At 43.1% G+C, this 24,165-nt stretch overlaps 3 protein-coding genes across 11 annotated transcripts in view; 2 read left to right on the forward strand and 1 right to left on the reverse strand.

Annotated features, from left to right (window-relative positions):
- Positions 1 to 108: 108 nt before the first annotated feature.
- On the forward strand, positions 109 to 6,641 carry LOC119028596 (histone-binding protein N1/N2-like). Of its 3 annotated transcripts, XM_037114784.1 has the most exons (15): positions 109 to 284; positions 684 to 731; positions 839 to 952; positions 1,335 to 1,415; positions 2,221 to 2,327; positions 2,837 to 3,154; positions 3,386 to 3,444; positions 3,519 to 3,589; positions 3,744 to 3,817; positions 4,269 to 4,457; positions 4,559 to 4,731; positions 4,895 to 4,975; positions 5,070 to 5,144; positions 5,680 to 5,811; positions 6,436 to 6,641. In XM_037114784.1, the coding sequence occupies exons 1-15, from the start codon at positions 247 to 249 to the stop codon at positions 6,472 to 6,474; spliced, it is 1,599 nt and encodes a 532-aa protein (XP_036970679.1). In that variant the 5' UTR covers positions 109 to 246; the 3' UTR covers positions 6,475 to 6,641. The 3 variants fall into 3 exon arrangements, with proteins under 3 accessions (XP_036970679.1, XP_036970680.1, XP_036970681.1); XM_037114785.1 differs by lacking the exon at positions 5,680 to 5,811; XM_037114786.1 differs by lacking the exon at positions 2,837 to 3,154.
- Positions 6,642 to 6,657: 16 nt separating this feature from the next.
- ccdc17 (coiled-coil domain containing 17) lies at positions 6,658 to 18,122 on the reverse strand. 7 transcript variants are annotated; one of them, XM_037114776.1, is made up of 19 exons: positions 18,002 to 18,122; positions 16,790 to 16,914; positions 16,502 to 16,643; positions 16,136 to 16,357; positions 15,120 to 15,248; positions 14,706 to 14,774; positions 14,235 to 14,358; positions 13,936 to 14,074; positions 11,529 to 11,645; positions 11,221 to 11,342; positions 10,770 to 10,820; positions 10,534 to 10,656; positions 9,430 to 9,608; positions 9,168 to 9,253; positions 8,800 to 9,000; positions 8,452 to 8,587; positions 7,783 to 7,869; positions 7,505 to 7,615; positions 6,658 to 7,160 (listed from the first exon to the last, which is right to left on the reverse strand). In XM_037114776.1, exons 4-19 carry the CDS (start codon positions 16,343 to 16,345, stop codon positions 7,011 to 7,013), a joined length of 2,034 nt encoding a protein of 677 aa, XP_036970671.1. In that variant the 5' UTR covers positions 16,346 to 16,357; positions 16,502 to 16,643; positions 16,790 to 16,914; positions 18,002 to 18,122; the 3' UTR covers positions 6,658 to 7,010. The 7 variants fall into 7 exon arrangements, with proteins under 7 accessions (XP_036970671.1, XP_036970672.1, XP_036970676.1 ...); XM_037114777.1 differs by having other exon boundaries at positions 16,136 to 16,362; XM_037114781.1 differs by lacking the exon at positions 18,002 to 18,122 and adding an exon at positions 17,087 to 17,816.
- Positions 18,123 to 18,245: 123 nt separating this feature from the next.
- Positions 18,246 to 24,165, forward strand: part of lrrc7 (leucine rich repeat containing 7) — a 127,388-nt gene continuing 121,468 nt past the window's right edge. Inside the window, exon 1 of the mRNA XM_037114755.1 lies at positions 18,246 to 18,424. The gene's annotated coding sequence lies outside the window, so the exon portion shown is untranslated. The remainder of the gene's footprint in view (positions 18,425 to 24,165) is intronic.

The raw sequence follows: 24,165 nt of genomic DNA on the forward strand, positions 1-24,165 counted from the left end.
ATTATAAAGATTTCCCTACCGGCCCTGAATGCATCATGATAGTTGCTGCGGCTCCTTTAACTCCAATCTCCCGCGTTCCAAGTTAAGCGGAAATAGAAAGCCTTCTTTTCTCTATTTAAGCGCGCCAACAAAGACTCTCACAAGAAGTCTATCTGTACTTTATCCACCGCACGACACGAAACGGCAGACGGACCCACCGACCCTCTGTTTTTTTCTCTCCATCGTCCTTGCTATTATCCTGACATAATGCCAGAGGAAACGTCCACCGCGTCCTGCTCTGGGAGGTAAGACTCGCTTGTAATTTCTCCACTGTATAACGTCTGCTGGGGGAAACACTGCTAGCTAGCCTGTAGCTACCGAGTTGACGACCTTGCGTGGTTATTACCTGCCGCGTCACCTATAGGATTTCATACTCGGTCTATAACTATGAAAGTAATAAGCTGGTTAGCTAACCGTGCCTGGTGGTGCCTGCCGGCGCTGCTGACAAACACTGTCACCCCCCCACTGCTAGGCTAGTATGCTAACAGCCATACGGTGCTAACAACAATAAGACGCGCCTAACAGCTTGAAGTATGTGAGTCGATAGTGAAAGTTAAGTGTGTCGACTGTGGCTGTGCCTCAGAATGAGGTCAGAGAGTTTGCTTCGGCTTTCTGAGCTCAAGTCTGAACTGTGACTCTTTCAGTGCGGAGGAGAAGCCGTGCTCATCATCGTCAGCTGCTGCGGCAGACAGGTGAGAGTCCGGACAGACAACACAGCTGCATCCTGTCGCGTCAGTCATTCAGCGGTGACCAGACATGCATCATGTGTGTTTTTTGTTGTTTCTTTCCTAACCTGCAGCTCTGTTGATGTCATGGAGGAGGCAAAGAAACTGATCGGCACAGGGAACAAGCATCTTGTGATGGGAGATGTTGTTTCTGCTGTCGGTGTGTTCCAGGACGCCTGCAGTATGCTGTGAGTATCGTGAGAATATGCGGGAAATGATGATCACTGTTAATATTGATGCTTCCTCATCATGTTATCAAGTTTTCTAATTTTCTGTGGTCTGCAGATTTATCAGTTTGGACTCTTTTGTTTTTAGTGTTTCACCTGGTTGTTCAGTCTAACTTTTTTTTTTTTTTTTTTCTTTTGCAAATTTGTGAAAATGTATTCTCAAAAAAACAAGGAAACACATTTCCTTTTGACTGATTGCATATCCATGCACCCATATCCCTAAAATTGAGTAGTGTCTGTTTCAACTTTTGTATTTAGTTTTTTAAAAGAGTTTGCTTTGTCTCAGCTTGTTACCACATTCCTATATGTAATCTAATCAGCACTTGTGATGTCTCTCTTTCAGGGCCGCAAGATATGGGGACACTGCAGACGAATGTGGTGAGGCCTTCTTCCTCTGTGGGAAGTCCCTACTGGAGCTTGCCAGGTTTGGTTAATTTAATTACTCAGATTTTAAGTTATTTGTATTGTTTGATGGGTGGTGTTGCTGCAAGCATGACATCAAGCTGATTTATCACTGTGCTTAATAGTCTTTATTTTTGTTGACACATTATAGTTTCTATGGACATTAGCTACATTTTCTCACACACACGGTGCTGTAGAGCCCAGTTAGCTCCAACTCTATTTTAAGTACATTAGCTTGGATTCTGTGAACATGGTACACAAGCCTTGGACTGTTTCTCTACAAATATCTAAAATGTTATGCCATAATTTTTCTACATGAACTAGATAGATGGTGGTGTGTGGTAACAATGCTACTTTTATAATGGGATTTTTGAGGGCATGAAAATCCCCCCCCTCCTTTTTTCGGGGGGGGATCAAGGTCTTTACAGTTTTAGAAAATGGAAATGTACATGAGTTGAATTTGTATATTGTGCAAAATTGAAGTCCTTAATGTTAGTAAATGGGCTGCTGTAGTGATGTGTCTTAGGGCAGTTTACCGCCATTGCTAACACAGCTCCCGACGCATTCATATTTTCAAGCCTCTTTAATAGTCTGAGCTTGTGTAAGGTCTTCTAGTTCTCATTTATATTAAAAGTTAGGGGTTTAACTTGTGAGTGTTTGTTTATTTCTCTTGACTAATGTACTTGATGTAAGTTGCTTTGGACAGAAGTATCTGCTTAATGTAAACTTGAAGGTGACAGTCTTTCAGCTTGACCCTTTTTCCCTTCCCTGTTAGTGGAACCCATTTTGTTTACTTTGGCAATTTTGGTCTTTTGTGTGTTTGGTAGGATGGAGAACAGTGTCCTTGGTAATGCCCTGGAGGGAGTCCCAGAAGAGTCTGAGGAAGAGGAGCAGTCAAACAACTCCAATATTGAGAGTGCCAACAATCTTGATGGTCAGTATGAAGTGTGTTTCTGTCATCACAAAAGGATTTCCTCTTAAAGGAGCAGGATCATAAGTGATTTTATTTACTGATTGCCTAAACAATAACTTTGTTTTTTGTAAACACTGAGGCAGCATTTGGTTAAGTCAGAAGCATCTGTCTGTCTCACACGCTCTTGGGTATATTAACTTGCATGTGCTTTCTTGAATGTCAGTTCTGGTAAAACACAGGACTTGAGTAAAGTAAGAAAAGTCAGACTTGCACATGTCTGGAACAGGTAAGAAGCTAGACAGCATTTTGGTGTTGGTGTCCATGTTTTTCCATTATTATTGGCTCAAATGCAAGAAGGTTGAGTTTCCTCCCTTTCTCTAGTAATGTTCAAATGCAGTACTGGTGTAGTCAGTTCTTCTAACAAAATAAGATGTGAGATTTCAGGCTAGTGTTTATCACAGAAACTGAATTTGCATTTTTAAGATGCACTCTAATGTGAAGGTAATCTTTGAATTGCCACTGTGGTACAGAAAAAACTAGAGATGAGCTACGGAAGCAGGTGTATGATGCAATGGCAGAGGAGGAAAAGACTGAGGCGGGCAAGGAAAATGGTGTAGCCGAGTCCCCAGTCAAACATGTGAATGGATCAGAGGAACCTCAAAGTTCAGTCCAGGTGGCTGATGTGAATGGAGAGGAGAAAAGCCCAGGTGCTCCTGTGAATGGTGTCAAGGAAAGTCTGACTCCTGGAAAAGAAACCATGAATGGGGAGAAGACGGAGGCAACGCAAGAGGACTCAAAAGACGAGGAAGCAAAGACGGATGCTGAACAGGGTGACGAGGAACCTGAGGGCAGTTAAACTTTGGCTTCAGAACAGTCTGTGTGCATGGACAGAGCACAAATATTTCCTGACCTAAAAAAACAGGCCAGTTCACAGGTGTTTAAAAAAAGGTGATGGGGGGGAAATGCACCAGAAAGCGTTTACTGCACCTTTTGAGGTGAAATGGCAAATTTGCCTTCAGTGTGACCTGTAGAAAAATGAGCTCTAGCCCTTTATAACTGCCATTCTGTTGCTTGAACAGATGATGACGATGATGACGACGACGATGATGAGGATGGAGAGACAAATGGACAGGATAAGGTGAGCTCTCATTAGACTTACTAAATTTGGAATCTGTGCAACACAATTGGATATTTTTGATGTATGCCTTTCAGGAAGAAGATGAAGTTGGGAATTTACAGTTGGCGTGGGAGATGCTGGAGGTGGCTAAAGTGATCTACAAAAGGTAAGTTCATCGCTGCAAGAGGAACTTTCATGGTAGAATATGAACAGCAAAATCAAGCATGTTGGCAGTTAAGAAGTTACGTTTACACCAAGCACACGTTCAAGCAGGTCAGGTCACCTTAAACTTTGTCATTGAATCCTACTTGTTCTCACAGACAAGAAGGCAAAGACGACCAGCTGATGGCAGCCCAGACATATCTAAAACTCGGAGAAGTCAGTGCTGAATCAGGTAGGTTTCATACAGCACCCTTTTGTCCAGGATTGAAAGGTCTCATCTTCCAAAAAGTTTTCTCATATGTACTAAACTTATTAAGATTAATGGCTCACACAAGCTACAGATGGGAATTCCTGGAACCTGCTTGAATATTTTGTTTTGAATGGAACCTAAGCACTGCACCTGAAGAAAAGTAGTTCAAAAACATTTTTATATACGAGGCCCCTGGTTATTTCTAAGGCTTTATACCATCCTGTCATGGCAGCTCACAGAACATTTTATTTTTCATAGTTTGTACTTGTGTTGGGTCCTCAACAATTTGCTAGTAACTCTTTCTAATAGTTTTGGATGTATGGCCTGAACGTACACTAAACACATTTAAATGTGTTTACTCACTACTTGCGTGGCACTTGGTCCCAAACAATCTTTGAAAGTGGTATTGAGTCCCACATGTTCTGTTCTCCAGGTAACTATCCCCAGGCACTGGAAGACTTCCAGGAGTGTCTTTCCCTGCAGCTGAAGCACCTTCCTCCCCACAGTCGTCTGCTGGCAGAGACCCACTATCACGTTGCCACCACACTGTGCTACATGGATCAGTACAGCCAGGCCATCCAGCACTACAACAGCTCCATAAAGGTCATCGAGACCCGTCTGGGTAGGTTTCCCCCTCTGAAGAGCAGCATAGTGACTGGTGCATTGTGTGGAGGGCATCACCTGCACTGTGTGATGTACTGATCAATGATTGTTGGTGTGAAGCCATGTTGCAGGAGGTGATCGCTGCAGCAGAAGGAGCAGATGGGGCAGCGGAAGAGAAAGTTGAGATGGAGGAGCTGAAGCAGCTTCTGCCTGATATCAGAGAAAAGGTCGAGGATGCCAAGGAAAGCCAGAGAACAGCCAGCACTGCCTCCCAGGCCATCCAGCAGACGCTAGTGAGTAAATGGTTGTCATAGGGTGAAAATCATGGCAGAAAATGTAAATCGGTGCATCTTGGCTTTCACATCTTGGTATTAAGTGTCCAGTTGCACCAGGAGCGCAGTATAGAGATCTAAATTTGGAGCTTCAGCTTTTGGGTGACTGACTGACCTCTTGCAGGGTGGAGCCTCAACCTCATCAGCATTCCTGTGTGAAAATGGAGGTTCTTCGTCATCTTCAGCATTTACGACAGCCAGCCAAGTAAAGACAGTATTTGTGCACATCTTAAAACTCTTCAATGTCACATTAGTAACGCGCATTAATGCCACAACACATCTCAACTTTCCCATTTTAGATCCCAGTGAAATCATCTGGCAGTGCCTCATCTTCCAAAGCCGCCTCAGACATCTCTCACCTCGTCAGGAAAAAGGTTTGGCCCACTGATCTCCTCCTGCCATCTTTTTTTTTTTTTTTTTTTTTCCCCTCCCTTTTTGTGTAGACAATGGAATGAATTGATCATGAATTAAAAACCTTCACTGGAGCTGTAATCATCTCTATATTGAAGCTGGCCACGTGCCGCTCACTTTATGTTGCAAGGACAGTGTGTGACTGCATTGGTTGTTGGGATGTTGCGTCTTTCTGAGCATGTCAGTCTTTAGCTCATGTGTTGTGGTTTGAAGTAACTGCTGTTGGTCATTTTACTGTAGTTGTGGTGTGTGAGTGTAGGTGGGGTGTGTTGTGATGCTGCTTAATGCTGATTTTCGGTTTTATTCGCTTATTTGTGTGCATGATGCTAGTGTGCTTGACCTTGATGTTGGTGTATGCTCCTTGGCGTCAACATTTTGGTTCCAGTTTCCCTCTAAATGTCAACCTTTTTATTGTTTAAAGGTTGTTTGCATTGTTGTGCACAGAAGCATTCAGTCTTCTCTTCCCCTCCCTTGTCATGGTTTTATGTTTCTACACAGAGGAAACCAGAGGAGGAGAGCCCAGTAAAGGACACTGATGCTAAACAAGCGAAACAGGAAGCCTCAGTTAATGGCAGCGGTGACTCTAGTGCCAGCAACGGCAATGGAGTCGAGGAGGGAAAATCACAGGAGGCGAGTGATAGGCTTCTGTCCTACGTACTCCAGAGATTGAGATGCAGGGGATAGCCAAGCATGCAGTATCTGGTAGTTGCATGTGGCTGCTGGTGGTGATTGAGGAGGTTTGTCAGGAGCTATAAGCTATCTGTAAAGGCTTAAATGTTGCAACCTGAATGTATGCAGGAAATTCATACTACAAAGGAATCCTGTCAATTTAATGCTTTAGGTCATCTGGATTTTTGTGCTGATACAGTCTGTGGCTACTAGCCATCCAGACTCAAGATGATTATAAAGGTGACAGACTTGACAGTGTTGGCTTTTTTTTTTTTTTTTTTTTATCTCTGTATGAAGCAAACGGTAGTGTACATTCAGGGCTTCTAACTAGGTATGCAGCAGCACCAGCTGTTGTGGTGGTTAAAGTACAAAACACTGTATATGCATTGCTCAAAGTTCATATCTGTCTAAATGTTTCTTTGTACAGTTATATTTGTAGATGCAACTGCAGCAGACAGCACTCTTAAAAGAGCCATCAAAGACAAAGCAACCATCTGAAAACACTTCCCCAGACACCAGAGATATGCAGCAGAATGTCTGAGCCTTTCCTGCTGTTCTTAATATTGTTTTCCTTCTTCCCTGTAGCCTGCCAGCCAGTCATCCGAGGTCAAGTCTTCAGCGTGACCATCCTCATCTTTCCTGATCTACAAAACCAGCACAGCATGCCTATCCAGCCCCTCCACCTCCAACACTTTGTTTCTGTAAATAAGATCCATTTTCATAGACTTGTCTGTCCAGTTTTGTATACTTGTAGTAAAAGAATAAAAAAATAAAAAAATTTGCAGATGTAAGTTTGTGTCATGGGAATTTTTTTTCTGGGAACTTGAGACAACTGAGGACAAACAGTAGTTGCTGTTTGGAAGATTATACATGATCCTGTTCCTTGCTATTTCATAGACCAAATGACTAAGGAATATGATCACTTTAATAATTTGCAGATTGCATCATTCTAACAAACCTAAGGCACTCAAATCGCACAGTTCAGTTTTAAAAGTGGAAATCTTTTTCCCATCAGTTTACTGCTACACAAAGACAGTCTTGGACTACTTGGCTTCTACCTTTTGACTCCTGCATATTTCACCCATAACAGAAAAGAAAATGCCCTTTTCTGTTTAAAGGACAACCGTTCATATTGCTACATCCTGGTTGTTGAGAGGTTTTCAACTCTGCCTGGCCTCTTCTGTAGGTGGAGAGTCCTGGTGGTGATCAAACAGTAAAAGGGGTGAGAGTTGACCCCCTCCAGTGGGATGTGGATCAAATGAACCTGGCCGCGCTGCATTTCCACTGATGGATGCAGGATATGAGGACCTCTGAATAGAGACAATGAGAAACAGCAGCACCACACTGAGGCTTTTTTTTTTTTTTTAGCGAAACAAAAGTAGCGTACACTTGAGTGTGACAAAATGCCCTCAGGTGATACTTTCCAATGTTTCACTGGTAATTATTACATTCAAGTAATATTTAACCTGATTACACAAATATGAATTTTGGTACTTCTTTATAACACTTGCATCACAGTACTCACCCTGGGTAATAACATTTATGCACTAATGATATCTTGACAAATTCCCACAAATGGATTATTATGGTGAGATCATGGGATGTTAAGGTTTTATACTACTGCAATTTAAACATCCTAAGAAATTGAGACTACCATAGCTGGATATCTGTAGTGGCTGGTGCTGGCCGGGTCAGGCTTCACCAGAGTTTGTACATCTCCGTCTCGTCCATTGACCAAACGAACACACAGCTCCATGTTGCCCACCTGAGGTTAACATATATTCAGGTCAGGTGTGTCATTTTTCTGACTCGCTTCAGCCTCCAAAAAGCTGCATCAGCCCAAAACGGTCTACTATGTAAACTCTTTTATGTTTATGTAGAAACTGCTGTGTTCATGTGTTTGCTCAAAATACCCCCTGGAGGTCTGTGTACCTGGGGCACTGAGTTGAGCTGAGCAAGGCTCAATGAGGGTCTTATAGGCAGACAGCGCACCGGCACCCTCCAGTGGCCACTATGGAGCTGTTGGTGAAGACAAGATGTTAAAGTGAGATGACATGAAGTGCCCATAAACACAAAAACATTGGATAGTGATTTAGATTTGCATCACAATCTGAGCTAGTTAAATGCTCAACTCTGCCAGATGGTGCAATCAGTTTATTCATTTCCTGAGCAGGAAACTAAATTAAACTAAATAAAAATTAGGGAAAGTGTTGTTTGATAATCATCAACAAAATGATAACAACTGAGCTGAGTCCTGACTCAGTGTAATCTCTCTGAGAGTAGCATGTTTCCATATTTAATTTCAGTGGTGCACAACACGTTGCTATGTACACTGTTGCTGGTACTTGCTGTTTTTGAGGGAGTTGAATTACAGTTTATGTACAGTTATCATTTTATTGTTATTGAATGTTACTTGCTAGATTTGACATCAGTGTCAGCGTCTCGTACAGGCTAACATCAGTGTTAGCTTCTTAAGCCGGCTGACATGTGGCCTAACATGAATGTTAGCTTACCCTACATGCTAACATCAGTGTTAGCTTGCTTTTGTGTTGTGCGTGACGCAATGATGCAAAATCAATAGGTCAATAAATCCATTTCTACCTGATTGAACTGATCGAAGAGTTGCATTTGCGCCCAGCCGCAGGGTGCCAGTTTAAAGACTTCCTGAGCGGGAACATCCAGATCTCTTGCTGCCTGCACCTCCACCACTAGAGAGAGGGAGGGTGACGGCTGGATCCTACAGGGGGAAGTGTTCAGATATATGGAGGACAACGTCTGAGAGAGGCATGCATGAGGATTGGATGGTTCTCAAATGCTTTTTCTTCCTAAATTAAAGTGGATTTTGGGTAATTTCCTCCCCCTCCCCCATTATTTAACAAAGCCTTGTCCACAGACATGTTATGTCACTCCACAGTTCTATGTGATAATAAATGCAGATCTTTCTCATACCTGGGTACAGACTGTTTAAATGACAGGAGGGCATAGTTTGTAGGGGCGAGGCTGTGGGTGTAAGGCAGGCACTGGGCAGGGGGCAGTGCAGTCGGTGGTCTCACCTCCTGACCCTCTGAGTAGAGAGCTGCCACCAGGCGCAGGGCCCTCTGGGAGACCTCGGCCCCCAGCACCAGGTCATAGAAAACTACAAAACCGGCACTGGAACAACAGAGAACTTTACTCAGTTTAAATACAAGAGAGACAGTGACAATTAAATGTGACTTTGGGATATTTGAGGGAATTCGTGAGGAAATGAATGCATAATGTGCGCCCAGACGTGTGAATGGCTTTATATACAGTGGATGGTTTTGTTGAGTAAGACTGACGTGGGGTCGAAGGGGGCCGGACCCAGAGAGTCCAGGGAGTCCAACATGAACCTTTCCGGTGGAGAGGAGAAGGATCTGGCCTGAAGCTGGGGAGGAACGCAATCCGAATCAATGTCACAGACAAACACCGTCGATGATTCAGGACCCATTAACATGACACGATTAAATGCAAGTAAAAAAGAACCAGTCCAGAGGAGTTGTCTGCCGCGCTCTTTCACAGAATTGTGTAATTCGGCTTGACTCCGACTGTAAAATGATGTACCAGTGAAAGAGGTGCAGAAATGTGAGTCTTGGTTTGGCGTGGGGGTGGATGAGGGGGAGGAGGTGGAGGAGGAGGCTGTCTCCTGGGCCTGGGAGCTTCTTTGCTTCTCTCCATCTCCGCCTGCGAACTGGAAATCTGCAGGTGGTTCTCCCTCTGAATCAGCTCGAGCTCAGTCATCACTGCCGAGAGAGGACACGCAAAGACAAGATGTCCTCTGTGTGGGACTACTATTGATCTGCAGTATTAATTCTTCATGTCGATGACAATGTCAGGTTCAGGGACTTTCACGCATTTAATCGACCTAAAAATAACATCCCCTCGATGGCAGCATGACTAGATTTGGTGGGACTTTTGTTTTCATAACGGCCTAATGAAAAATGCTCAGTACACGGTGTCAGCAGGACACTCGTAGCTTGTAACAATATTGCTAAGAGGCAAATTCAACTCATAAAACTGCATGTATCACAATGCAAGCTCCAAGGATCATCAATTCAGAGACAGAACGTGGTAGGAGCAAACCATTAAAGATAATATAATGTAGTGAGTTTACTATCAGTGTACCCGTAGACCTAAAACAGACCCATCCAACTGGCTGCTTGTTGGCCAACGGCGCCCTTTGACAGCCTCATTCGGCTCCTTGGTCGTTTTGTTAGCAGGCTATTTAGCCAATACATGTGTTGCTGAGCACAAAAGCATTCTCATTTCATTAAAAAGTTTTAACCCTGGCAGTTAAAGTAGAGAATACTTTCCAAGAATTCAACTGACAGCATACTTCTACAAATAAAAGCTGCATTACTTTTTTCTTGTACTGTATTCTTGTTCATACAGTATATAATGTTCCTTTTTCAAATGTGAAAACTGATAAACAGAGTGGAGAAGTGCATTGAATTTTCCAACTGAGAAAGACATGAAGAAAGCCTGGCTCCTCTGCAAAAAAGTAACTGAATGGGCCGGACCTCAGATACTGAGGTTGTGTGTTCTCTAATTTTTATGGCAGCAATACAATCAGACCACGAGGAATTTGGACTGCACCATTTATTTTGATCTCATTCCCTCTGGCCGACAACAGTGAGCCTCGTCTCTTATTTGTGAGAACTCTCCAACCTCCACTGTCATGGCGTCGCCCCCCGGCGAGCTGCATCCTGAGGATCTCCTCCTCCAGTCTCTGGTTCTCCTGCTCCACTGCCAGCAGCTCCCAGCTCAGACCCCGCCGAGGAGGCTTCACCTCTGGACAATAACGCAGCTCAGTTTAGAACGATGTACTGAATGTGCAGAGGCGGTCCTTACCAGCACGATTTGTGACATCATAAATAGTCAGGAAGTCCATACTGGTCCAGCACCTGACATATACACATGATGAAGGCCAAGTATTTCCTCCATCACACTCCTGACTGATGTGGAAACCAATGCAAGAATGGACTTATTAATGCCAGACTTCTCCTGTGAAGTAGTTAAGGTTCTGAATGACAAATATGATCAGAATCATAGATTTAGGATTTTTCAATGAGGGAGTCGATGCAATTTCAAGGTTTTTATCAAGAGTATAGAACTTTAAAACATATGAGAAACACATTATTAGAAGTACGGTGTTTTAAAACATGTCTAGCGGGGGATCTTTAAGTGTAGGACTAGAATCTAACAACCCTGGAGTGAGGAGAAGAAATCAGCTTCTAGAGTGGAAAAAAAATTAAACGGAGTAAATTCATTAAAGGCTCCACTGAGCACAGCTGTGTTGAGTTATACAGCAAGAAGCAGTGCATATTTTCTGTCCGGCGTCACCCTGAGTCTTACTCTTGCCGGATGACGCTGGCTGGGTCTTCTCCAGGCTTTTGGCCTCTGCCTGCAGGTCGATCATTCGTGCCACGATGGCTGGATCCGACCCACCTGACTGCATGTACGCCCGCCGCAGGGCTCTGCAACAAAGAGACCTGACTGGCACTCACGTAACCAGGCAGCTCATTAGACTTAATTCACATTCACATATAAATAACCCGATTTTCTTTGTGGGGAGAAAAGTGCACTCCATCTTATTCTTCCATGCAATAGTGTTTTTTTTCTTTCTTTTAGATAAATGGCTTTTGAAGGACGTAGGTAAGTACTTTATCTGGGTAGAGAGAGCGCCGTCTGAACAAGAAATGAGCTCGTAGCTGTCATGATGCATCTCTTCATCCCTGCGTGGAGCGGGCTGATCAGCAGGTACGGAGACCTCTCGCACACTAACAAGAAAGAGAAAACACAGTAGATCATCTAAATTAAATCATATTCTGGCATCTATGGAAAGTTTCCCAGCCATGAGTTACCCTACAATAGGAAATTCAATTTATTCCACCGCAAATGTTACAATGAGGGACTACCCAGGCATGATGAAACACATAATTGACACTCTGAGTCATCCAGCAGCTACGGGGAAAAGGAAAAAAAAAAAAAAAAAAAAACTATTTCACTAAATATTCATCTCTGGGGCAGAGCTCCACAGAAGCATCCATTTCTTTCTGTAGGCCTGTGTGTCTGTGCCGACATCATTTATCCAAACAAATACGCATTAAATAAACTATTTGTTGAATCCTGGCACAGTCAGCCCCGGACCGTTCTTCTTCTGACAGATTTTTAAGCGACATTCCTCCCATATTTTAAAAGAAGCGCTTAAAAATCATTGTGACGATACACATGGACTGCTGATATACAGGAGCAGCTCGACAATGTTCAAGTTGCAGGTCTTGGCGACTGTTCAACAAGACGATGCCACTAATGTGATTACTGACTGTGTAGTCTTTAGAATGACGTATTTTGACGTCTTGGTGTTTAATTAATTTATTAATTCATTGATGTGGAAAATGATCTTTCAAACTAACAACGTGGTGTAGGTGTGATTCATGACATCACTCAGATAGGACCAACATTTTTTTGTCTCTTCTCCATTCACTACCATCCATGCTGTGTCTCAATTCAGGGTCAGCATCCTTCGGAGGAGCGTTTGAAGTTATTACGTCACAACGCCGCACAAAGGCTGTCCCAATCTGAAGGCTCCTCCAAATGCAGCCCACAAATGCTCCTCCCTTTCCCTCTTTTTGGAGGATGCACGGCTACTATCCTTTGCGGGCTCACATATCCCAAGATTCTTTGTGCACCCGGAAGAGAAGAAAGAAAGAGAGAATAGGGCAACATCGCGTGACGTAGATCATCACTTTCGCGGGCCTGGGCAGCAGAAATCATGACGCAAGAGTAAAACATTACGTGACACAACCAGGAAATGCTCTTAAGGCTAGACCGTTCTATTTAACAATGGCTGACGCAGCTAACCTTCTAATGACGCACACCCTGAATTGAGACACACCACCAGAGTTTTTTTCTAAAGAAGTTCCCACGAGGGAAACCTGAATAGGTGTGACTTCAGCTCTCTGTGGCCATGGTAACGTGGCGGGATGCTTCGTAACGTTTGGTCATTTTATTTTTTTGTAGCAGGGCCATCCTGTTGAGTCAGCTTATTACTGCAGCATTAAATGTTCTTCCACAAGTTATTCTGATGAACGGAGCAGCGTCACCCACATAGCTCCTAACAGACCCTTTAGCACTGTCATGAAGAGCGAAAGAAGAGAAAACTGGAGACAAAAGGACCCGGGACAAAGGTAACGTTGTTTATGTATTGTGACTGTTTTTTTGCAACATTAAAGTTGCACAGCCTAACATAGCCATGGTTCATTCTAACCTGACAGGCAGGCTGGGGATACATTACGACCTTTTGATGCAGATTCCGAAACGTTTTTCATTACAGCAGGTTTGCAAGCTAACCTGAGAAGCGCAGTTAGTATCACGTACAGTAACCTCCTTGACTGTGAGGTTAGCTCTGCTTGCAAAGGCGTCTTAGCTGACTAGCTAACGTTACCTCAAATAGTTTGAAACGTTAAAGTTTTGTTTGAATGAAACTTCACATAGCTACAATATCTTTTAACACAGCATGCTGACTAGAAAGTAACAAATGTATTATTAATTTTAGCTGAACCGTTTTTTGTTTTTTTTTCCATCTAGTTCTTGCTATTTGCTTGCTAGCTAACACATCTAGGGTTGCGAGCATCACTTATAATTTCTTAAGGCTAGCTTTATTTTTAAAACATCACATATTAAAGGTCCATGTTGCCCCACATATTTTCAGGTTTACCATTTCTTGCTTTCTAGCTATGTTTGATTTTATAATCCGTAAATTTGGTTAGATACATAAAACATATCTAAACCAGCCTATATTAAATAACAGTTGTGTAATGTATACATGAGAGCACAGCAAGAGGTTTAACTGCCCTTGCAAGAGTGTGTGCACTCAGTAATGAGCAGTGACAAAATTGTGACCAAACACAGCGTCGCAGAAAGAGGCCAGTTTTTTACAGAGATTATTTGCATTCAGATTTTCTAGAAAAATGTATTGTTGTTATTTTCATTTTGCTAAGGATGTAAACATCTGATAAGAGCATCTAAAAGCCTCACGCTGCAGGACATGTACACTCTGTGTCTTACTGTAACATGTGGAGATGTTCAGCGAGTTGTTGCAGCGTCTCGTTGTTTCTCTCCTCCTGTTCTCTGAGCTCCATCAGTAGACTCTCCAGGTGAGCTGGTTTGCTCTGCTCAGACAGGACACTCACCTGATGGGCTAGCTCTGACACACACGCACACACACACACACACACACATTAAATTCTTTAAAGTCTCTACTGAGTGTACATTTGAGGAGAATTTCAGCACAGATCTCTACACAAAAGCTGAGGAGGATGTTTGGATTACAAGGTCTCAGGCAGCTCATGGCATTTGTTCCTCACCGTCTCTCTGCTGCTCCAGCTGCTGGTTGTGAGCATGTATCAGGGCCAGTTGGCGCTCATGGAGCGCTGCCATTTCCCTCATCTCCTTCAGTCTCTCACTGTGACCCAGCTGACGCCCAGTCGCCTGAAGACCATGTTTATAAATGAATACATTCATGCACAGCACCGGCTCCTAAACATGTTTCATCCTGGAGCAAAATAATTCATCTCCTTTGTCACTCTCAGACCCGGCGTCATAAAAATGTACTGTCGTCCTCGCTCTGAGTGACCTGTGTATTACTCTGACAGCGGTGGCTTATGACCTAATCTATTATTAAAACATTTTACAATATAGAAGAAATGTGCACACTTATAGCACCTTGTCATGACTGAAGTGCTCACCGAGTACCATGCAATGAAACGCTCAGAGAAATAAGGGGAAAGAAAAAGACTGTATGAGAGAAAAAAGGGAGACACGAGAAACTTGTCCACCTCATGGTGTGTGGTCCTTTTAGACCAGTCTGGCAGATTTTCTTCAACGGACATCCTGGACTCCTGAAACTAAAAGTCAGAACATAGACAGTTTTTTATAATAGATATTGATCTTTGCACATAAAATGTATACTTGACAAGAACTAGTTCAGATACTTGAATGAATGTGCGTGTATGTCTGTATGATGTAGTGCAATTTACCATGAATTACCTGCAGTACTTGGTAACTGACAAACTAAAAATAACAGAACCTTCATCTGGAATCTTATGAATTAACTTATGAATCTCAGCTGAAGCAGTAATGGATCACAGGAAGTCAACAGTTAATAAGTGCTTCCTGTTTTGTCGTTGTGTTTAAGATGTTTTATTTCGCTCCAGTGCAGGACAGATTTAGTGTTTATGGTCCGGTTTCACCTCTTCTGTGAGGTCTTGTGGAGCAGCACTCGCTGTCTGACTGGTTGCTGCTGTGTCTCCTGCTCTTGCTGACTTCGGTTTGGCATCAGCGCTCCTCCACCTGCTCACGTTCCTGGGATGACCTCTCAGCTGCGCTCACAAAAAGACACAAAGACACATCCACTGTTTTTTGTCGCATCTGCTTCTGTCACTACAACGACAGAGACGCCTCATTAACCAGCTCCAGTCTGAACTCAAGACACAGACCTGGACCCATAAACAGATTTTTCACTCTTGACATTTTCTGTCATAGTCGGTCAGGTACTATCTGAATAAAATTAAACACGTGCTACACTGTCATATCAGTTCATTAGTGTGACCATCAATGTAAAAATCAGTTTGAAATACACTCTTTAATGAAGGGTTGATGCAGATCTGAAGAAAGGGACGGGTATCCAGGACTTTTTTTTTCCTCGCTGTCTTTATGTAGAGAGATGGGACGGTTTTAAAGTCAGTCATATTTAGGTCACTGGTATCTATGAGTGAGTACAATTCAATGTGCATCCTAGATCTGGAAATTATGGTTGAGAAGTTATGGATGGTTTAACATTTGGAGTGAAACAGGGCTATCAAGTATGATATTGGATTAGCTTTGATTGAATTAAAGGGGACTGCTGGACGCTGGCATAGGTATGCACTCTGCTGAGTATCACTCTTGTTTTCACTGTCAGTCTTATGATTACTTTCACTTAAACAAGTCTTTGTTTAGCCTAAAAAATGCAGACAGATTTAGGAAAATGCTCTTTGCTATTTCCTAGAGCCCAAGTGACATCTTCGAATAGCTTCTTTTGTCCAAACAACTATCCAAAACCCTTAATTTATGATACTAAATGACAAAGTGAGTGCTCACAGTTTTAGTTAAATTACCTCCACATTGATCACACAAGTTCCCTCTTTAGTTTCGTTCAAAGCAGAGCTCAGCTAATCCACCCACTTTGACTTTGTTCTCCTTTTCCAGATCACCATGACTCACTTACCTGCACAAGGTCAGGTGTTCTTGTCTGTTTGGGGTCCTCACACCCGGGCCTGTCTCTCATCAGAAGCTCAGAGCCGTGTCGGTGCACCCGAACGTGTCCAGCCTCACTCCTGGTCCCGGTCCTAACGCAGAACCGTGCTTTGTGTTTCTCGAGCAGCCCAGCGGAGCAAAACACCATATTGCAGTCACCACAGGTCAGGTCCCTCTCCATCCGGTATCAGAGCTGCTCTTCATCAAGAGTGAGAAAAAACATATAAAGGCTGCAAAACGTGTCTGGTTTGTCCGTGGCTCCTGTATGAGTTACTGGCTTTAATGTTTGTTGGTAACCATGCCAGTGTCTTTGTTGTGGAGCTGTGGGTGAGCTCACCTGAACAAACCAGTCATTATCTCTGCCTGTTGAGCAATATTCTGTATGAATGTGTCAGAAGCACAGTTAGACGACGATGTTTTTGCACCAAGCCGAAGCCGCAGCTTTGAGATTAAAGCTGGTGGTCAAGAGCCGTGAGCCTCTAAAGAGAACAGAAATAGCTCTCAGGTTCTGCGCTTTCTTCTCACGCCACATTAGGCTAACACTTCCCATATGTTTTCTTTTAGCCATTTCAATATTCATAACGCACCGGTTTTAAAATTCTCCGGCTGCCTGATGTGTTCTTACCCTCGAGTGAGCACCATGAGAGGCTGACTGTAGTTGTGCAGCCGAAGCACGGACGGTAAAGGGCCAGACCTCGGTCAGTATATTCACTCTGACAGCTCATTGCAGGATGCTGGCAATAATCTGACCTTAATGTCAAAGAAACAACAGAACCTATATGATAAAACTCAATGTTCTGGCCTGGTCTTGACTATTTTTCAATGTTTAGACAATACACTTTCTTTAAATTTCCCCTCAGTAGCTTATGTATGTATTTCACATCATAAAGTATACTGTGGACTGTGTAATGAAAAGTCTGACCTTACAGTTTTTTAGCACAAGTCTCCACAAAGACAGGTCAGCTCCTCTGAGGATTGTCTCACATCTAACAACACTTCCAAAATGTGTTAATATCTAGAGGGCAAGCTTGTGTCTCCCTCAAGCCATTCACTTCACAAAAGTGTGACACACTCCGCTCACTGGCATTGCAACGTATACATGTGACACATGGCTACCGGATTTCAGCCGTAAGAAAGGTATTTAACGATACTGTTTCTGCTGTAGACAACTCAAATTCAAATGTAATCTGCTCGCATTTGGCAGAAACTCTCAGATATGGACCATGACACACACACACACACAACTGTTTCACTGAATACATTTAAAAAGCGTTGTGGAGAGATAAACAGACTAAACAAAATGATAAACTGTTGAAAGGGTTGGTCGGATGGGTTCAGAAGTTAAATTGTAGTTTCAAAGTGTCCAAGCAGGATGGAGCGACGACACGTGCCACAATTCGAGATTAAATGAAGAGCGTTTTATCCTTTATAACACAAGTTTTTCCACTTTTCTCTCAATCTCCTCTTTCATTTCAAGAGATACCAAGAAGTTGTAGTTGGCATTTGAACCAACTCTCAGTCAGTGTCGTATTGAACTGGTTGTCTGAAGCAACAACAGCCTCCACAATACTGAGACAGACTGCTGCTGAGAGCTGAAATATTCAACATCCATCCACACTTCTGACACAGAGAGTGAGAGAGAGAGAGTTGAGGACTTGAACTCCTTTCTCTCTCCCACATCCTCTCCTCCCGCTCTGCAACACACACTCACACTCAAACACACACATGCCAGTCTGTTGCTAAGCAACTGTAAAATAAAGCGGTCGGCTCTGAAGTCAGGGAGAGAGAGAGGAAGAGAGAGAGAGACCGAGAGGAGAGAAAGAGAGTTCACAAGTACCGCAATCCACTACTGTTTGTTTGGCTCTGTACATGATCCCAGCACAGCTCTCGGTGTACCATCTGTGGATCTGCGAGGACTTGTGACTTCTGGTTCTCCGTCCGTCGACCAATCAGCGTTGGCTGGGGGGCGGGCCCAGCGGTTCCCTAGGTTACCGGTGTGATTGACGTTCAGCCTCCTGCAGCGGAGCGCGCGGCACTGTATCACTGATGCTCCTGCTTCCCCTCCGGAGACTGTGGAGAAATCTGGGAGAGAGGAGAGACGGAGAGACAACACAAGAGCGAGGAGGAATGCTGATCATTTAAAAGTGCCTCGCTCTCGTCCTCCCGCTCTCGTTACTGGAAAGATGAAAACTGGAGCGCTGGAAGAAGCCGGCTGAAGGGAGAGGAAAGGAAGGATTCCTGAAGAAGGGGGGATTTGTTGGTAAGAGATGCCCAACACCACTTTTTCTCTGTCTGTCTTGGCTTTACCAGTCACCTGTCCCTGCCAGGACTATGAATTATGGGGTAGCAGGTAAACGGCAGGTTTCTCTGGGCTGTATGTTACGTGTGTGTGTGTGTGTGTGGGTGAGACACATTCTCTGCATGCTGCGTGGCTGTAGAGGGGGTTTGGTGTTACTGTATATTTTACAGTGTCAGTTATGCAAAGGCTTTAGCTGAGTCAAGAGCTGCAGCTCTATATGGGACTATAGGAGCCAGAGTGATTAAAATGACACTGCGTGTATGAGCTGTGTCAGTCATTTCAGGGATGCTGTTACAGCTGAGGCCACAATTTTTAGGCTCGTCTACTGTATCTGCATAGGAGGAGGAGTATTAATTACATAACGCATCCATCTATACTCCTGTATCAGGGCTGTGCAGCAGCATACTGTCCCACTAGTCCAGAAAACCCTCTGTGCTACTATATCGTTTAGAGAAGTGTGGTATAGACGCTTTTTTTTTTCCAGTGGGACTGTCTCAACTCCTCTTTAGTGTGGAGGAATCCATCCATTTCTATGCAAATGTGTCTGTGTAGGACCCGATCTCCATTGGACGATTCACGGCGCTCCACTAGTGTGGGCAGATGTGTGAGTTAACAAGTGGGCAGGTGTGAAAACTCCTGATCCTCCATGTCTTGTTACAATCTGGGCTGATTATGAAAAGAGACAATGAGGAACAGGTCATGCGCAGGGTTCGACTGCGCTATAAGTGCGTGACATATGTGCCACCCGGAGTCCCTAAAACTTCCATTCGTAACCTCAGGTCAGGCGACAGCCGGCTTCTCCGTGCCTCCAGGACTCAGCTGTGCACAAACAGAGACTTTCTGCTCGGCTGCCCTGCTGCCGAGAGACTTCTGTTCGACCACCTGAGGACGCCTCAAATACTTCATCTGCAGGAAGTCTTTTTTTACACTTTTTTAGAGAATGTTTTTGTCCCCCTGACCGGTTTTGTGAGATTGGGTTCAGCCAGTTTCCCCAAAACACAATTTTCAAACTTTGATCCAGAGCCAAAAAGATTTTGACTGCTGAGAGACTCTGTACAGAACAAATTGTATTTTTTGGCTGTTGGGCTGAGGCGTCCCTGCTGCCAGACCCAGTTACAGATGCAAACGTACAGATATGTGATGGAAGTTTTAAACAGCATAAAAAGATTTTCTGTACAAATAATGTCACAGATAACGGAACGCACTCATACTCATACTACCAAGATTTTATTTAGCTTTGTACCTTGATTGTTTGAATATTCCAGTGAAAATGCAACTGTTGGTTGAATATAACAAACAATTTCAAATGAATTATGGCTATTATCCTGTTTTGTGAAATTTTACAGACAATTGATTTTTCATGAAAGTAATTGCCGTATTATTTTTGCTGCAAGAGGGTTTTTTTTTTTTTTTTTAATGGGGAGTTTTTCCCTAGTCAAATCAACAGTTTTAATGACAGAGGATGTCATTCACTGTGCTGTAGATTGTTAAGCCCACTGAGGCATTGTCATTGTGATTTGGGGTTATATAAATAGAACTAACTTTGATTGACTAATCAATTATGCTAATAGTTGTCAGTGTTAGCTATCCAGACAACATGTCCACATCTGTAACAGGTCTTGGCTCCGGCTCAGACCCTTTGTATTAAGTACAAAAGTCTCTCTTATCATTCAGCTTTAACAAGGCGTACAATCAGTGAAGGCAGCATTGAGTTTCCCTACTTGACTGATCATACTCACATTTTTCGGGGCACAATCCAACCAATTTCCTGTTTATAAACAGATAAATGCTCCAAGTGGCACATCAACATTATAAGTGCTGTTAGAGGAGCACATTTATATAAAAGACCCACAAAAAAATAAGCACTAAGCACTACCACTGTGCTGTCTTTAATGACACCAAAAATTGTACATGTTGGGTTTTTGAGGCTGATTCAGGGCTACATTTATTTTACTTGACAGCCCATTAAATATCACTTTTATTTAGTGTATGTCCATTATATTTTTTTTCACCAGTTTAGTTAGTGCTGAGCCAAAAATATCCTCGTATGTCAAAGTCTAGAGTACGGCCCTGGATGTGTGAAATCACCGTTAGTCGAATATTAAAGAAGAGCCTCAACAAAGTCAATATACTGAACCTACTCGTTTATAACGCGTTTCTGACGAGGATGTTTTGCTCACTATGATGGCGCACACTCCTCCTCCTGAATGGAGACATTTTTGTTCCAACCATCTTGATGTTAACTGACTCACTCTGCTCATAAAAACTCTGCTCCATCTTGTCAACTGGAAGAGAACTGACTAACATGGCAGCCTAACAGCTTTGTAGAATTCGTTGAAACGCAACCTGAAGAGATTCTTTAACCAGTCGCAGTAAAATACATTTATGCAGCTGTACGCTATTCTTTTTTTTTTTTTTTGTGACTGCAGGTCTGATGTCAATTCTCACGATTAATTCAGTTCCACGCTGCAGACCTGAATCTACAGAAAGAATCTATCAGCTTCGATAGAGACAACACCAGTTTGCTATCAGTGAGAGTTAATCAGATATTCCATAGCATTACAGTACAGTCGGAGGTGTTCGGGTCTCTAGAGCTACTGCCTGTCTGCCTGCCTGCGTAGGAGGAAACATCTCATCTTCACAGCTCCGTCTACTGCAGATAGAAAGCTTTTGGATTTGTTTCTGCTTCATTAGGCCGCATGCAGAGCAGTGGCAGGGAAGATGACAGAGAGGGGGGGGTGGGGAGTGGGGGGGGATGAGACAGACCAGGAGCCAGATTTGAGCCCACAACATCACAAGTACATGATATTCACCTTAACCCACGGATTCACTGGGATGCCCCACAGCTGAGAGATTCTTTTGGCCAAGTCGACAGTAACACTGGTAGTACTGTGATTACAGTCCTGGTAAGCCTCAAATATCTTGACTTGACTGGCAGGGGTTAGCTGAAAATCAGTCATGTTTCAGCAGAGCCCGTAAGGTCGCAGGATGAGCGTCAGTGACAGTTTGTCAGAGGCGATGTGTCAACAGAAGGTGCAAAACTGTAATAAATGTCATTGTATAATTATACTGAATTTGCTTGTTCTAAAACTAGGATTAAAATCTTATAATTGAACCAATATTGTATGATTGATAAAATTTTACTGTTACTATTGAAGTGATGTTTTTCCAATGATCATAGCTCATGTCTCAAAATACACACATGAATACACCCACACACATATACCAGCACAATGACAGCAACATTAGCATTTGGAGACGTGTTTTTGACCATTTTTTGCAAGTGCAGGTTCGCTTTCCTTTAGCTCAGGTTTTGGTCTCTACCAACTCCTGTGGGAAATGTCTGGCTCTTCAGCTGCTAATTGCTATTGCTTACTGTCTTTCTGCTGTTTGGTGCTGAGCAGGCAGTGTACAGTGGGTTTGTAGAGCTTTTTCTGTATAAACGGCCACCTGCTGCAACTGAAAACACCGCCGTGAGAGGAAATCGGTGAGCACAAAGCTGCAGGCCGTACAGCTAAACAATTAGCAGCGACTCACTTAAAGTTCAGCAAAATATAGAGGAGCTACAGAATCCACTGTTTTCTGCTATAAAGCTCTACAAATCCACAATACATGTGGCTAGAAACATGACTCCTAATGAGTGATCATCTTTCTTTGTAACTGCAGAATATCTTAATAATCAACGATATGGTCCCTGTTATGTGTACAACTTTTTTCACTGCCCCCCAGTGGCCAAAAAATCTAGAATATTTACAGTATATGTGATGATATGGTGCAGCCAATATTAAATGCTAAAGTGACTGAGAAAACAGAACAGAACTGACTGACTGTCCAAAGGAGAACTCAAGGGGAGAGCATGAGGAGTTTAAGAAGTTCACCTGATTTGTGCCTCCGGTGTGGGAGAGGATCCATACTGTGCTGTAGACACATGGATCTGTCTCAGCAGACAGATTCCTCTCTGGAGGATGTAGATGGTCTCGATTCTGCGTCAAGCTGGTGGTAATGCCTGTTTATATTTATATCCAGATGATTAACCTGTCTGGTTTCAAGGTTACACATTCTTTCTGAAGGCGATTTCGGCCAGAATGACACTGTGGCCTCAATTGTATCACACTCATGCAGCACGGTGGGGTGCAGTTTTAACATCCTACCAGCGAGTGCAGTTGCAATGAAGTGCCATTCAGGACTCAGCTTGGAGGCTGCAAACTGTATTTGTTGCTTGGCAACATTTGCTTATTGGACATACTTGTGGAGTCTCAGCAGTTTGATTGCTAATGTGATGTACTCATGACAAGCTGACCCGTGTCAGTAGAGACTGAAGCAGTTTGTAATATCTGGAGTACTTAATATCTGTTCGTCTGAGAAATGGTTTGATTCAGTTTCTCCTGTGCAAAAGGATTCAACACTGACAACATCACAATGCAGAAATATGGAAAAGAATATGAGCAGAATTTTACACTTTACAGAGACATGCTAGGGACTAAGCTTGTTTGTGGTTTCACAAATCATTAATCATTAATCATTAATCATTACTTCAGCAGCAAGTCTAGCTTAAACGTGGTCTTGAGTATTTGTTCACTTGTCCAATATTGACATTTTTATATGACAGCAAGTGACAGCTGGTCTCGTCCCACAGATCTGCAAATCAAAATATAATATAATAACTCCAGCAATCAAGTAACGTTATCAATCATATTGTGCAAACTGTCTGTAATCCCCAGTAATTACAGAGGTAAATCATACTCTCTTCTCCTTGCTTGGAAAAACTGACAGTTTGAAGATTGAAGGTTTCTGATAAGAACCTCTGGAAGGTTTCACTCTGATTGAGAGGCGAGGTCAAGGACTACTTCTTCCCGAGGGAGAGGGAAATGATTCCGGTACGGAGGACAGCTTGATTAAAGTCTCTGCACACCCATGGTACACAGGCGCTTTCACTTTTGGCTGATGAGACCTCTTCTCAGTACTGTGTGGCTGTGTACATTTATACCTATCATGTTAAAAAAAATCATATTTAGATTATAGAGTAATGAATGTGATGAATCTGTGTATTTCAAATGTCTGTTGTGAAAAAAAAAAAACTATTTGGGCTAGCACAGCATCTTTGTTTGAATTAGGAAATGGAGTTCATCCAGATTGACAGAAGACCCGTCGGGATTCCCAAAATCACTTAAAAACTGTTGTTCGTAGCAGTACTGACTCACCACCTACCACTCTCTTTGCGATGTGTCCTCCACCGATGCCTCCAAATTCCCATTAAGTTCGGTGCAAACAGTGCTTCTATGGTTGATAATACATACAGGTACAGGTTTGTGATAAGTGGGTTAAATACACACCTTGTAGGACTAAACCACGTGAGCACAAACTTCTAGAGGTTTTAAACTTTAGTTTGACACAAGGCCCTGATTATAAGACAGGGCCAAGATCACATATTAATGCTTGTAGTATGTATGGTAATATAGTCCCTCGTAGTCTGGGGCCCCACCGCAAATTCTGAATGACTGCGACCATGTGCACTATGTGCACGCACCCACAGGTTTCTTCATTCACACATACACAGAAAACTGCACAAACACCTGAATGCTGGTAGGCCACTCTCATCGCCACGCTCACTTATGACCAACTGGCATGAACACACACTCATTTGACCTCCATGCCAAATGCCAGCCTCCTATAGGCTGAAAACTGTGGTTGCCAAAGGGGCG

The sequence above is a fragment of the Acanthopagrus latus genome, chromosome 11, assembly GCF_904848185.1.
Source record: "Acanthopagrus latus isolate v.2019 chromosome 11, fAcaLat1.1, whole genome shotgun sequence".
Taxonomy (NCBI): Eukaryota; Metazoa; Chordata; class Actinopteri; order Spariformes; family Sparidae; genus Acanthopagrus; species Acanthopagrus latus.